Consider the following 15,814-nt stretch of genomic DNA (forward strand, 5'->3'; position numbering starts at 1 on the left):
CCCCTATGGTAACCACTAGTCCCTTCTTGGAGTCTCTGAATCTGCTGCTATTTTATTCGTTCAGTTTTGCTTCATTGTTAGACTCCATAAATGAGGGAGATCATTTGGCACTTGTCTTTTTCCGCCTGGCTTATTTCACTGAGCATAATATCCTCTAGCTCCATCCATGTTGAAAATTGTAGGATTTGTTTCTTTCTTATGGCTGAATAGTATTCCACTGTGTATATGTACCACCTCTTTACCATTCATCTACTGATAGACACTTAGTTGCTTCCATATCTTGGCCATTGTAAATAGTGCTGAGATAACCATAGGGGTGCGTATGTCATTTTGAATCTGAGAAGTTGTATTCTTTGGGTAAATTCCAAGTAGTGGGATTCCAGGGTCAAATGGTATTTCTATTTTTAGTGTTTTGAGGAACCTCCATATTGCTTTCCACAGTGGTTGAACTAGCTTACATTCCCACCAGCAGTGTAGGAGGGTTCCCCTTTCTCCGCATACTCATCAGCATTTGTTGTTTTTAGTCTTTTCAATGCTGGCCATCCTTACTGGTGTGAGGTGATAATCTCATTGTGGTTTTAATTTGCATTTCCCTGATGATTAGTGATGTGGATCATCTTTTTTTTTTTTTTTGAGAGGGCATCTCTCATATTTATTGATCAAATGGTTGTTAACAACAGTAAAATTCTGTATAGGAGACTCAATGCACAATCATTAATCAACCCCAAGGCTAATTCTCAACAGTCTCCAATCTTCTGAAGCATAATGAACAAGTTCTTACATGGTGGACAAGTTCTTACATAGTGAATAAGTTCTTACATGGTGAACAGTGCAAGGGCAGTCATATCATAGAAACTTTCAGTTTTGATCACGCATCATGAACTATAAACATTCAAGTCAGATATGATTATTCATTTGATTTTTATACTTGATTTATATGTGAATCCCACATTTCTCCCTTATTTTTCTTTTTTAATAAAATGCTGAAGTGGTAGGTAGATGCAAGATAAAGGTAGAAAACATAATTTAGTGCTGTAAGAGGGCAAATGTAGATGATCAGGTCTGTGCCTATAGACTAAGTATTAATCCAAGCTAGACAAGGGCAACAAAACATCCACAGATGCAGAAGATTTCTCTCAAAACAGGGGTGGTGAGGTTCTAAGCCTCACCTCTGTTGATCCCCAATTTCTCACCTGATGGACCCCCTGCAACTGTGTCTGTCTTAGGTTGTTCCTCTCTTGAGGAATCTTACCCGTTTCTGGCTAACCAGCCATTTTCCGGGGCCATACAGGGAAATGTAAAGTTAGTAAGTGAGAGAGAAGCAATATTGTTTGAAAACGTTAGCTTTTTACTTCTTTGCAGATTTATGCCCTGTGGCTTCTATGCCCAGCATTTGTCTTGAGGTATCTTTACCACTTGGAAGAATTATGATGCTTGGTAATTTTCAATATGAAGCACCAATTCTACTAAAGGGCTGTAATTAGGAAGGAAGAAGAAAACCTATAGAAGTAGCAGACGGAAGAAAACATAGGAAGATTGATTATTTCTTTGACATAACTTCTTGTAGAGTAATATAAGCATGTATAGGCTTTAACAAACTACTAATTAAATTGCGTACACACATTAACAGAATAGGAATACAGATACTTAACAAAAGCAGACCTACAATTACCAGCCATATCCAGTGAAACCAAGAAAACCAGTTAGGTACCCTAGGCATTTGTGAAACTTATCAATAATATGATGGATATTGTCTAACTGAATTTGAATAGTTTGAGAAAAATCAGACAAATTAAAACAACACATTCCTGGGAACTGTTTACATCCCATATGTTCTTTTAACAGTAGATAATCTACTATAGTCGCACGATTTTGGAGCACTGCAACTTGCACTTCTCCTAATACTTGGTTGAGTTCCGACAATATAGATCCAGTCAAATTTGTTGTTTTACTGTATGCACAGGCCAGCTTAGATATCTCCTTCTTCATTCCAATGGCAAGTCCAGGAACCGGCGGGATGAGTGCAGCTACAGCTGCAACAGCGCCAGGCTCTTTGTTGAAGTTTTTTGATGATCATCTGGAATGACTCTTCCAGAGGATGTTGATGTTGGAAGTTCTTCTTCATATCGTATCTTAATTCGTTTTCTGCATAGCCAAATCAGGCTTTGATCCTCTGTATAAACACAAACAAACCCTTTGCCCACACTTTGATATGACCTTTATACCATTGTGAAGAACCTATTGGAGACCACCACACAGGAACTGCTTTTTTTTTTTTTAAGAGAAAGGAATATTATCAGAAAAATGTACTTCCATAGCTGATCATCCAAAACCCTTTAAAAATCAAAATTAAGGATATGTAAAGCATGCATTAATCTTTGGTTTGCAGTTAATTTTATCCTATAAGGGAGTAATTCCCCCCTTTTTTGTTATCATTAATCTACAATTACATGAAGAATATCATGTTTAGTAGGCTCTCCCCTACACCAAGTCCCCCCCCCACAAACCCCATTACAGTCACTGTCCATCAGCATAGTAAGATGCTGTAGAATCACTACTTGTCTTCTCTGTGTTGAACAGCCCTCCCTATGCCCCCGCCCACATTATAGATGCTAACCATAAGGCCCCCTTTCTTCTTCCCTGCCCTTATCCCTCCCTTCCCACCCATCCTCCCCAGTCCCTTTCCCTTTGGTAACTGTTAGTCCATTCTTGAGTTCTGTGATTCTGCTGCTGTTTTGTTCCTTCAGTTTTTTCTTTGTTCTTATACTCCACAAATGAGTGAAATCATTTGGTACTTGTCTTTCTCCACCTGGCTTATCTCACTGAGCATAATACCCTGTAGCTCCATCCATGTTGTTGCAAATAGTAGGATTTGTTTTCTTCTTAGGCTGAATAATATTCCATTGTGTATATGTACCACATCTTCTTTATCCGTTCATCTACTGATGGACACTTAGGTTGCTTCCATTTCTTGGCTATTGTAAATAGTGCTGCGATAAACATAGGGGTGCATCTGTCTTTTTCAAACTGGGCTGCTGCATTCTTAGGGTAAATTCCTAGAAGTGGAATTCCTGGGTCAAATGGTAAGTCTATTTTGAGCATTTTGAGGAACCTCCATACTGCTTTCCACAATGGTTGAACTAATTTACATTCCCACCAGCAGTGTAGGAGGGTTCCCCTTTCTCCACAACCTTGCCAACATTTGTTGTTGTTTGTCTTTTGGATGGTAGCTATCCTTACTGGTGTGAGGTGATATCTCATTGTGGTTTTAATTTGCATTTCTCTGTTAACTAGCGATGTGTAGCATCTTTTCATGTGTCTGTTGGCCATCAGAATTTCTCCTTTGGAGAACTGTCTCTTCATATATCCTCTGCCCATTTGTTAATTGGGTTATTTGCTTTTTGGGTGTTGAGGCGTGTAAGTTCTTTATATATTTTGGATGTTAACCCCTTGTCAGATATGTCCTTTACAAATATATTCTCCCATACTATTGGATGCCTTTTTGTTCTGTTGTTGGTGTCCTTTGCCGTACAGAAACTTTTTGGTTTGATATAGTCCCATGAGTTCATTTTTGCTTTTGTTTCCCTTTCTCGAGGAGATGCATTCAGGAAGAAGTTGCTCATGCTTATATTCAGGAGATTTTTGCCTATGTTGTCCTCTAAAAGTTTTATGGTTTTATAACTTACATTCATATGTTTGATCCATTTTGAGTTTACTTTTGTGTATGGGGTTCAGCAATAATCCAGTTTCATTCTCTTGCATATAGCTGTCCAGTTTTGCAACACCAGCTGTTGAAGAGGCTGTCATTTCTCCATTGTATATCTATGGCTCCTTTATCGTATATTAATAGACCATATATAGTTGGGTTTATATCAGGGCTCTCTAGTCTGTTCCATTGGTCTATGGTTCTGTACTTGTGCTTTTCTTGATTACTGTGGCTTTGTAGTAGATCTTGAAGTTGGGGAGCATAATCAGGATTGCTCTGGCTATTCAAGGTCTTTTGTGGGTCCATATGAATTTTAGAACAATTTTCTCTAGTCCATTGGAGAATGCTGTTGGTATTTTGATAGGAATTGCATTGAATCTGTAGATTGCTTTAGGCAGGATGGCCATTTTGACAATATTAATTCTTCTTATCCATGAGCACAGGATGTGTTTCCATTTATTGGTATCTTCTTTAATTTCTCACATGAGTGTCTTGTAGTTTTCAGAGTATAGGTCTTTCCACTTCCTTGGTTAGATTTATTCCAAATTATTTTATTCTCTTTGCTGCAACTGTGAATGGAATTGTTTTCCTGATTGCTCTCTCTGTTAGTTCATTGTTAGTGTATAGGAATGTCACAATTTCTACGTATTAATTTCGTATCCTTCAACTTTGCTGAATTCAGATATTAGCTCTAGTAGTGGATTGGAGTGGATTTTGGAGTGGATTCTTTATGGTTTTTTATGTACAATATCATGTCATCTGAAAACTGGGACAGTTTAACTTCTTCCTTGCCAATCTGGATTCCTTTTATTTCTTTGTGTTGTCTGATTGCGTGGCTAGGACCTCCAGTACTATGTTGAATAGAAGTGAGGAGAGTGGGCATCCCTGTCTTGTCCCCGATCTTAAAAGGAAAAGCTTTCAACTTCTCGCTGTTAACTATGATGTTGGCTGTGAGTTTTTCGTATATGGCCTTTATTATGTTGAGGTACTTGCCCTCTATACCCATTTTGTTGAGAGTTTTTATCATGAATGGATGTTGAATTTTGTCAAATGCTTTTTCAGCATCTATGGAGATGATCATGTGGTTTTTGTCCTTCTTTTTGTTGATGTGGTGGATGATGTTGATGGATTTTCGAATGTTGTACCATCCTTGCATCCCTGGCATAGATCCAACTTGATCATGATGGATGATCTCTTTGATGTATTTTTGAATTCGGTTTGCTAATATTTTGTTGAATATTTTTGCATCTATGTTCATCAGGGATATTCATCTCTAATTTTCTTTTTTTTGTGTTGTCTTTACCTGGTTTTGGTATTAGAGTGATGCTGGCCTCATAGAATGAGTTTGGAAGTATTCTGTCTTCTTCTACTCTTTGGAAAACTTAAAGGAGGATGGGTGTTAGGTCTTCACTAAATGTTTGATAAAATTCAGTGGTGAAGCCATCTGGTCCAGGGGTTTTGTTCTTAGGTGGGTTTTTGATTACCAGTTCAATTACGTTGCTGGTAATTGGTCTGTTCAGATTTTCTGTTTCCTCCTTGGTCTTTGGAAGATTGTATTTTTTTAGAAAGTTGTCCATTTCTTCTAGGTTAGCCAGTTTGTTAGCATATAATTTTTCATAGTATTCTCTAATAATTCTTTTTATTTCTGTGGTGTCTGTAGTGATTTTTCCTTTCTCATTTCTGATTCTGTTTATGTGTGTAGACTCTTTTTTTCTTAATAAGTCTGGCTAGGGGTTTATCTATTTTGTTTATTTTCTCGAAAAACCAGCTCTTCCTTTCATTGATTCTTTCTATTATTTTATTCTTCTTGATTTTATTTATTTATGCTCTAATCTTTATTATGTCCCTCCTTCTACTAACTTTGTGCCTCATTTGTTGTTCTTTTTCTAGTTTTGTTAATTGTGAGTTTAAACTGTTCATATGGGATTGTTCTTCTTTCCTGAGGTAGGCCTGTATCGCAGTATACTTTTCTCTTAGCACGGCCTTGGCTATGTTCCACAGATTTTGCGGTGTTGAATTATTGTTGTTATTTGTCTCCATATATTACTTGATCTCTGTTTTTATTTGGTCATTGATCCATTGGTTATTTAGGAGCATGTTGTGAAGCCTCCATTTGTTTGTGGGATTTTTCAGTTTCTTTGCGTAATTTATTTGTAGTTTAATAACCTTTGTAGTCTGAGAAACAATTTCAATCTTTTTGAATTTACCAAAGCTCTTTTTCTGCCTTAGTATATGATCTATTCTTGAAAATGTTCCATGTGCACTTGAGAATAATGTGTATTCTGCTGGTTTTGGGTGTAGAGTTCTGTAGATGTCTGTTAGGTCCATGTGTTCTAATGTGTTGTTCAGTGCCCCTGTCTCCTTACTTAATTTCTGTCTGGTTGATCTGTCCTTCAGAATGAGTGGAGTGTTGAAGTCTCCTAGAATGAATGCATTGCATTCTATTTCCCCTTTTAATTCAGTTAGTGTTTCTTTCACATATGTAGGTGCTCCTGTGTTGGGAGCAAAGATGTTTATAATAGTTATATCCTCTTGTTGGATTGACTCCTTTGTTATTATGTAATGTCCTTCTTTGTCTCTTGTTACTTTCTTTGTTTTGAAGTCTGATTTGTCTGATACAAGTACTGCAGTTTCTGCTTTTTTCTCCCTATTAGTTGCATGAAATATCTTTTTCCATCCCTTCACTGTTAGTCTATGTATGTATGTCTTTGGGTCTAAAGTGACTCTCTTGTAGGCAGCATATAGATGGGTCTTGTTTTTTCATCCATTCAGTGACTCTATGTCTTTTTATTGGTGCATTCAGCCCATTTACATTTAGGGTGATTATTGATAGGTATGTACTTTTTGCCACTGCAGGCTTTAGATTTGTGTTTACCAAAGGTTCAGATTAACTTCCTTACTATCTAGGAGTCTAACTTTACTCACTTAATATGCTATTACAAACACAATCTAAAGGTTCTTTTTTTTGTCCTCCTTTTTCTTCCTCCTCCATTCTTTATATATTAGGTATCATGTTCTGTACTCTTTGTCTATCCTTTGACTGACTTTGGGGATAGTTAATTTAATTCTGCATTTGCTTAGTAATTATCTGTTCTACTTTCTTTACTGTGGTTTTATTACCTCTGGTGACAGCTATTAAACCTTAGGAACACTTCCATCTATAGCAGTCCCTCTAAAATAGACTGTAGAGATTGTTTGTGGGAGGTTAATTCTCTCAGCTTTTGCTTATCTGGAAATTGTTTAATCCCTCCTTCAAATTTAAATGGTAATCTTGCCAGATAAAGTATTCTTGGTTCGAGGTCCTTCTGCTTCATTGCATTAAATACGTCATGCCACTCTCTTCTGGCCTGTAAGATTTCTGCTGAGAAGTCTGATGATAGCCTGATGGGCTTTCCTTTGTATATGATCTTATTTCTCTCTCTGGCTGCTTTTAGTTGTCTGTCCTTATCCTTGGTCTTTGCCATTTTAATTACTGTATGTCTTGGTGTTGTCTTCCTTGGGTCCCTTGTGTTCGGAGATCTGTACACCTCCATGGACTGAGAGACTATCTCCTTCTCCAGATTGGGGAAGTTTTCAGCAAGTACCTCCTCAAAGACACTTTCCATCCCATTTTCTCTTTCTTCTTCTTCTGGTACCTGTATAATGCGAATATTCTTCCTTTTGGATTGGTCTGACATTTCTCTCAATATTCTTTCATTCTTAGAGTTCCTTTTTTCTCTCTGTACCTCAGCTTCTTTGTATTCATCTTCTCTAGTTTCTATTTCATTTATCGTCTCCTCCACCATATCTAATCTGCTTTTAATACCCTCCATTGTGCTCTTCAATAATTGGATCTCTGACCGGAATTCATTCCTGAATTCTTGAGTGTTTTTCTGTACTTCCATGAACGTGTTAGTGATTTTTATTTTGCAATCCGTTTCAGGAATATTCATGAGGTCAGTGTCATTTAAATCTTTCTCAGGAATTGTATTCATAATTTTACTTTGAACCAGGTTCCTTTGGCATTTCATATTTCTATATTGCGCCCTGTAGTGTCTAGAAGCTCTACTGTCTGGAGCTGCTCAGCTCCTGAAGCAATGTGGGGGGTTGCAGGGGAGTGGTATTGGTGCCTGGGGGAAGGAAAGAGCTGTTTCCTACTTACCGGCTGCTATGCCTGTCTCCACTGCCTGAACCAGTGGCGTGAGCGCACACGTATAAGCCTCTGTGCTTTGCGTTTGTAGTTGCGGTATACAGGTCTTTCCTCTGGCTGGCCTAATGCCCGGGTAGGATTTGCCATTTTGCAAGCCAGGTGGGGCTGGCTGGGAGAAAGGCGCAGTAGGCTGCTTATCATGGATGGGGTCCTTGGACCTATGTAGCCAGCCAGAGAGCTGGAGCACCTGAAGATCATGAAAGCTCCCAACCTGCTGGGCAGAGTGCACCTGGACAATTTTGTCTACCTGTTCTTTCTCCTGAGCAGTAAACTCTGTCCAATCCTTGCCCCTTTAGTAGCCCTCTTGCCAAGGGCTTCCTTGTTAGGAAGTCTCTCAGACTGCTCACCTTTCTTTTGTCCCAGAGCAGCCGGATATGGATCCCTGCTTTCCACAAGTGGCTGGAATGTCAGTCTCTCCAGGAATTCTGCCTGTCTTAGCTTTCCAATCCCCTAATCACGGTAGTACATGCAAGCACCATGAAATGTCGGTTTGTGCTCCCAGAGCAGATCTCCGGAGTTAGGTATTCAGCAGTCCCGGGCCTCCACTCCCTCCCCGCTCTGTTTCTCTTCCTCCTGCTGCTGATGAGCTGGGGTGGGAGAAGGGCTTGGGTAACGTACCTCAGCTTTGGTACATTACCCTGTTCTGTGTGGTCTGCTCTTTTCTCCAGGTGTATGCAGTAGGGTTCAGTCCTTTTCCTGTTGCTTTTTCAGGATTAGTTGTATTAATTATATTTTCATATTATATGCGGTTTTAGGAGGAAGCCTCTGTCTCACCTCTCAGGTCACCATCTTTAATCCTCCGAAGTACAACTTGTATTTAAAGTAATGAAATGAAATACATTTTACAACTCCTCTGTTTTCTTTTGGTTTAGTTAAATTTGATTTTCACATTCACAGGTTTTTTAAAGTGGCTTATCAAAACCACTCAGGGGCAGGGATTCTGCTCTGAAGCAGAAACATGTATGTTGATATAGCTGAGAAGAGTCCCTTTCATGTCACCTTGAAGTGTTAGAATTTGGCTAGGTGTCTTTTGGAGTGGAGGGCTAACTGAGGGTATCTGCTGCACAGTAGAGATGGCAGGGGTTCCTTTTATTTTTTTATAGTTTTTTATTGTTTTTGGTATCCTTAATCTACAGTTACATGGGGAACATTATGTTTAGTAGACTCTCCCCTTCACTATGTCCTCTCTACAAACCCCACTACAGTCACTGTCCATCAGAGTAGTAAGATGCTGTAGAATCACTACTTATCTTCTCTGTGTTACACATCCCTCCCCATGCCTCCCCCCAGATTATACATGCTAATTGTAATTCCCCCTTTCTTCCCACCCATCCTCCCCAGTCCCTTTCCCTTTGGTAACTGTTAGTCCATTCTTGGGTTCTGTGATTCTGCTGCTGTTTTGTTCCTTCAGTTTTTTCTTTGTCCTTATATTCCACATATGAGTGAAATCATTTGGTGCTTGTCTTTTTACGCCTGGATTAGTTCACTGAGCATAATACCCTTTAGCTCCATCCATGTTGTTGCAAATGGTAGGATTTGTTTTCTTCTTATGGCTGAGTAATATTCCATTGTGTATATGTACCACATCTTCTTTATCCATTCATCTACTGATGGACACTTAGGTTGCTTCCATTTCTTGGCTATTGTAAATAGTGCTGCAATAAACATAGGGGTGCATCTGTCTTTTTCAAACTGGGCTGCTGCATTCTTAGGGTAAATTCCTAGAAGTGGAATTCCTGGGTCAAATGGTAAGTCCATTTTGAGCATTTTGAGGAACCTCCATACTGCTTTCCACAATGGTTGAACTAATTTACATTCCCACCAGCAGTGTAGGAGGGTTCCCCTTTCTCCACAACCTCGCCAACATTTGTTGTTGTTTTTCTTTTGGATGGTGGCGATCCTTACTGGTGTGAGGTGATATCTCATTGTGGTTTTAATTTGCATTTCTCTGATGACTAGCGATGTGGAGCATCTTTTCATGTGTCTTTTGGCCATCTGAGTTTCTTCTTTGGTGAAGTGTCTGTTCAGCTCAGCTCCTCTGCCCATTTTTTAATTGGATTATTTGCTTTTTGTTTGTTGAGGTGTATGAGCTCTTTATATATTTTGGATGTCAAACCTTTATCGGATCTGTCATTTATTAAAATATTCTACCATACTGTATGGTACCTTTTTGTTCTATTGATGGTGTCCTTTGCTGTACAGAAGCTTTTCAGCTTGATATAGTCCCACTTGTTCATTTTTGCTTCTGTTTCCCTTGCCCAGTGAGATATGTTCATGAAGAAGTCACTCATGTTTATGTCCAAGAGATTTTTGCCTATGTTTTCCTCCAAGAGTTTTATGGTTTCATGACTTACATTCAGGTCTTTGATCCATTTTGAATTTTCTTCTATGTATGGGGTTAGACAATGACACAGTTTCATTCTCTTACATGTAGCTATCCAGGTTTCCCAATACCAGCTGTTGAAGTGGCTATCATTTCCCCATTGTATGTCCATGGCTCCTTTATCATATATTAATTGGCCATATATGTTTGGGTTATTGTCTGGGGACTATTCTGTTCCACTGGTCTGTGGCTCTGTTCTTGTGCCAGTACCAAATTGTCTTGATTACTGTGGCTTTGTAGTAGAGCTTGAAGTTGGGGAGCGAGATCCCCCCTCACTGTATTCTTTCTTCTCAGGATTGCTTTGGCTATTCAGGGTCTTTGGTGGTTCCATATGAGTTTAGGACTATTTGTTCCAGTTCGTTGAAGAATGCTTTTGGCAGTTTGATAAGGAATGCATTGAATCTGTAGTTGCTTTGGGAAGGATGGCCATTTTGACAATATTAATTCTTCCTAGCCGAGAGCATGGGATGAGTTTCCATTTGTTAGTGTCCTCTTGAATTTCTCTTAAGAGAGTCTTGTAATTTTCAGTGTCTTTCACTTCCTTGGTTAGGTTTATTCCTAGGTATTTTATTCTTTTTGATACAATTGTGAATGGAATTGTTTTTCTGATTTCTCCTTCTGTCAGTTCATTGTTAGTGTATAGGAATGCCACATATTTGTGTGTGTTAATTTTGTATCCTCCAACTTTGCTGAATTCTGATATTAATTCTAGTAGTTTTGGAGTGGAGTCTTTAGGGTTTTTTATGTACAATATCATGTCATCTGCAAATAGTGACAGTTTGACTTCTTTACCAATCTGAATTCCTTGTATTTCTTTGTTTTGTCTAATTGCCATGGCTATGATCTCCAGTACTATGTTGAATAACAGTGGGGAGAGTGGGCATCCCTGTCTTGTTCCTGATTGTAAAAGGAAAAGCTTTCAACTTCTCGCTGTTAACTATGATGTTGGCTGTCGGTTTATCGTATATGGTCTTTATTATGTTGAGGTACTTGCCCTCTATACCCATTTTGTTGAGAGTTTTTATCATGAATGGATGTTGAATTTTGTCGAATGCTTTTTCAGCATCTATGGAGATGATCATGTGGTTTTTGTCCTTCTTTTTGTTGATGTGGTGGATGATGTTGATGGATTTTCGAATGATGTACCATCCTTGCATCCCTGGGATGAATCCCATTTGGTTATGGTGTATGATCCCCTTGATGTATTTTTGAATTCGGTTTGCTAGTATTTTGTTGAGTATTTTTGCATCTTTGTTCATCAGGGATATTGGTCTGTAATTTTCTTTTTTGGTGGGGTCTTTGCCTGGTTTTGGTATTAGGGTGATGCTGGCTTCATAGAATGAGTTTGGGAGTATTCTCTCCTCTTGTATTTTTTGGAAAACTATAAGGAGAAAGGGTATTATGTCTTCTCTGTATGTCTGATAAAATTCCGCAGTAAATCCATCTGGCCCAGGGGTTTTGCTCTTGGGTGGTTTTTTGATTACTGCTTCAATTTCATTGTTGGTAATTGGTCTGTTTAGATTATCAGTTTCTTCCTTGGTCAGTCTTGGAAGGTTGTATTTTTCTAGGAAATTGTCCATTTCTTCTAGGTTTTATGGTTTGTTAGCATATAGATTTTCATAGTGTTCTCATATAATTCTTTGTGTTTCTGTGGGGTCCGTCATGATTTTTCCTTTCTCATTTCTGATTCTGTTGGTGTGTGTAGATTCTATTTTTCTCTTAATAAGTTATTTTTCTCTTAATAAATCTATTTTGTTTACTTTCTCAAAGAACTGACTCTTGGTTTCATTGATTTTTTCTATTGTTTTATTCCTCTCAGTTTTATTTATTTCTTCTATGTCCCTCCTTCTGCTGAGTTTAGGCCTCATTTGTTCTTCTTTTTCCAATTTCTTCTGCATTTTCATGGTGATATAGGTAGTCATGCAGCAGTTGGCACGTGTGTCAGCTAGGAGAATAAAGTCCCTACTTATTTGTTGGTCACCTTCCTTTCCTACGTGTACAGCAATCCCAGTGGCTTTTGCTGGGCCACTGCGCGGCGACGGGGCCTCTAAGTTTGACCAGGGCATCTGCGGAGGCGGCTCTGCATGTTTACTGTGGCGTGGCTGCTCTCACGCTGCTGCTCCACTATGGCAGGGCTGTGCTGGAGGGGAAATGGGCAGGAGGCTGTTTATCGCCATGAGGGGTCTCAGAGCTGTGCTGCCACCCAGGGGGTTTGGGTGCCAGTAGTTCCCCAGGATTCCCAGCTTCTGGGCTGAGTGTGCCAGTACGCTTCCATCCAGCTGTGAGGCTCCTGTCCCTTTAAGACTTTCAAAAAGCGCTCGCTTTTCTTTTGTCCCAGGGGCGCCGGCTGCGGGGACCTGCTCACAGGTTTTACTGTCCGGTTTCCCTAGTATCCAGCACACCACGCACTGTGTCTGCGCTCCCCGTGCGGATGACATGGGCTTGGTATTAAGCAGTCCTGGGCTCCCTCTCCCTCCCTGCTCTGACTCCTCTACTTCCGCTGGGGAGCTGGGGTGTGGCGCGCTCAGTTCCTGCTGGGCTGCGGCTTGTATCTTACCCCCTTCGTGAGGCACTGGGTTCTCGCAGGTGTGGATGTAGTCTGGCTGTTGGGCTGTATCTTCTGGTCTCTCTTTTAGGACTAGTTGTATTTGTTGTATTTTCAAAAATATATATGGTTTTGGGAGGAGATTTCTGCTGCCCTACTCACGCCGCCATCTTGGCTCCTCCCTGGCCAGGGATTCTTACCCATGTATTTTTCTTATAAAAAAATCAATCTCTCCAGAAGATTCCTTGAAGTTTAGAACTCACTTTCACTACCGTAAAGGGGAGCCTCATACAAAGTTCCCAGAATGGGATGGAGCCGTCACCTCCTAGGCCTCTCCCTTAATGTACTGCCATGTCAAATAGAGTGTACCTTGCTCACTCCATCATCGTTGTCCACTCTGAGGTTATCTGATTTAGCTTTTCTCATCACAGCCTGCTGGCTGCATGTTCAGTTGGATAGCAGTTTATGAAGACTTCAGAAAATCATCTTTGTCTTTTTTTTTTTAGTTACAGAAGCAAAACTATATGCTGTAGAAGTTTCAAACCATTATAAGTAAATAAAGTAAAAAGTAAAAGTTTCCCATTACTTCCTTCCAATGGCATGTCTCAGAGGTAACTGCTGTTTGTGTGAATCCTTTCAGATTTAAAAAATGCGTATTTGTATAAATGCAACTTATATGGAATTTTGTATTAGTGTTTACGAAAGTGGTATCACACTACAAATATTGTTACATAATTTTTTTTCACTTAATGTATCACAGACACTTTTCCATGTCTGTATATCATATAAATCTGTCTCTGTTTTAATAAATGGATGCTTAGCCATTAGGTATATGAATTTATTCAACTAGTCTCTCCCACTGTTTTTTTTTTTTTAAACAATGCTTCATTGAATATATCTTTGCACACTCACATGAGAATTTCTGTACAACAGATTCTTACTGTGAAATTTCCAGGTCAAGTTTATATATATTTAAAATTTCGGTAGATTCTGCCAAATTGCTATCTGAGTATAACACATAATTACCATCATCTCTGTCACCTACAAATCATGTGTTCTCATGAATGCCTGCCCTGCCGTCTCCTTTACATGATGTTCTTAAAAGCTTGTAGAAAGTGGAGTAGTAGTCTCCACTTTCTACATACAGAAAACCAGAGTCAGATTGGGGGAAAAGCTCAAGTTTCTAATTCCTTCTCAGCTTCTTTGGCCCTTTTCTTCATAAGGATTTTAGAACCCAAATAAACTCTAAGGTAGTAGATTGAACCTGCTGGTCTGTGTATTCCTTATTTATTCAGCTAATATTTATAGAGTCTGTATTGTATGCTAGATGCTCAACTGGGTATGGAGTCATAGCAGTGAATAAGGGGACATGGTTTCTGTTGCCTTCAGTGGAGCTGACAAACCACTGGGGAAGTCAAATAATAGAATAGTGCCATGGAGTATGACAAGCACCATGAGAGAAGATGTTCAGGGGTAGGTGTTATGGGAACACACAGCAGGGACTCTCAGCACCACAGTGAGCCCTCAGAAGTGACCTCTGAACTTAGACTTGAAGAAAGAGTAGGATTAACGGCTGGAGCGGGAGAGTGGAGAGTGTTCCAGGGATATTTGAAGTAAACAGATGGGACTGAGCAGCGTAATCCAAGGGAGAGGAAGGAGGCCTGCAGCGCTGTCTGTGGCTTGGGTGGCCGGGTGGGTGGTGATGCTGTTTATTCATGGGACTGAGGAGGAGGACCTGCCCTGGAGGCAATGTTGAGATCAGATTTGGACATGAGGAGTTTGTGGTGCCCGTGAGACATCCCGAGAGAGAGAGGCTCAGGAAGATGGGTCTCATTTGGGGAAAGATTTGAGAACCATCAACATGGTCATAATAATTATTATGTTATATCATAATTATATTGTTGTCATAGCTAACTCTGGAGTACTTCTGTGTGCCTGGCTTTGTTCTAAGATTTTTTTAATGCACATTAACTCATTTAATCTCCACAATAATTCCATGATGTTATTACTGTTACTGTCCTCATCTTACACATGAGGAAACAGATGCAGTGCTCAAAGTGACACAGCTGAGTAATGGTGCTGTAGTGACGCCCATGGTATTTGAAGCTGTACAAACTATGTTCACCTGAGGGAGAATGTTGAACACGAAGGGGATATGAAGGAGGCTTTATCTTTTAACTTACATCATTCTGTATTGTATAATTGTTTTCAATAAGCATTGTCCATGTATCACTTGTGTAATTCATTTTAAAAAGATTTATGCAGAACTAGAGCCAAGCCAGGATCAGAAATGCATTGGTTCCATTTTTTGCTCCTTGGTTAAGTCTGCCATAATCCCCTGCTTTGTTTGGCAATGGAAATGATTCCTAAGGTTGTAAGGTGGAGGCCTGAGGTATCCTCTGAGTACTCTGTCCAGAACATGTAAGCGGTGATAAACATTAAATGAAAAGTGAGCCTCCTTCCTTGCTCATGGGCTCCTGTCAGTGACTCCTTTTCCTTCAGTAAGCCTCCTAGTGGACAAAATGTCCAGTGATGCAGGGTTTGTGTCTTCACCTAAGGAAGACTGTGAGCACAAGGCAGAAAACCTGACCATGGGATGCTCCCAGGACCAGTTGCCCCATCCTGTCCCTGTGGGAAACAGTGTGGTGTGTCCTGGGATGGTAGAGACTCTCAGAGACGAGAGCCACTGAAGCACTCTGTGCACTTCTCCAGGTGTGCGATGACTGTGTGGTGTTACGCAGTAGCATTGGGACGGTGTATGAGCGCTGGTGGTATGAGAAGCTCATCAACATGACCTACTGTCCCAAGACCAAGGTGTTGTGCTTGTGGCGTAGAAATGGCTCTGAGACCCAGCTCAACAAATTCTATACAAAGAAGGTACCCGTGAGCTCTGTTTGGGTTGGGGCATGGGCGTTGAAGGCCAAGTGTTTAGTGTCTTGCAGGGAAGTTAAAATTCCAAATTCCACGTTTGGGGTCCCACTTTTGCCTCTG

The 15,814-nt window shown here is 39.9% G+C and overlaps 1 protein-coding gene across 50 annotated transcripts in view; it reads left to right on the forward strand.

Moving 5' to 3' along the window:
* MADD (MAP kinase activating death domain) overlaps positions 1–15,814 on the forward strand; it is a 58,987-nt gene that overhangs the window by 37,483 nt on the left and 5,690 nt on the right. For all 50 annotated transcript variants that reach the window (XM_057507666.1, XM_057507668.1, XM_057507669.1 and 47 more), the window contains one exon: positions 15,536–15,700. In XM_057507666.1, the coding sequence (XP_057363649.1) occupies positions 15,536–15,700 (165 nt within the window). The remainder of the gene's footprint in view (positions 1–15,535; positions 15,701–15,814) is intronic.

This window comes from Manis pentadactyla, chromosome 9 (assembly GCF_030020395.1).
Source record: "Manis pentadactyla isolate mManPen7 chromosome 9, mManPen7.hap1, whole genome shotgun sequence".
Lineage (NCBI taxonomy): Eukaryota > Metazoa > Chordata > Mammalia > Pholidota > Manidae > Manis > Manis pentadactyla.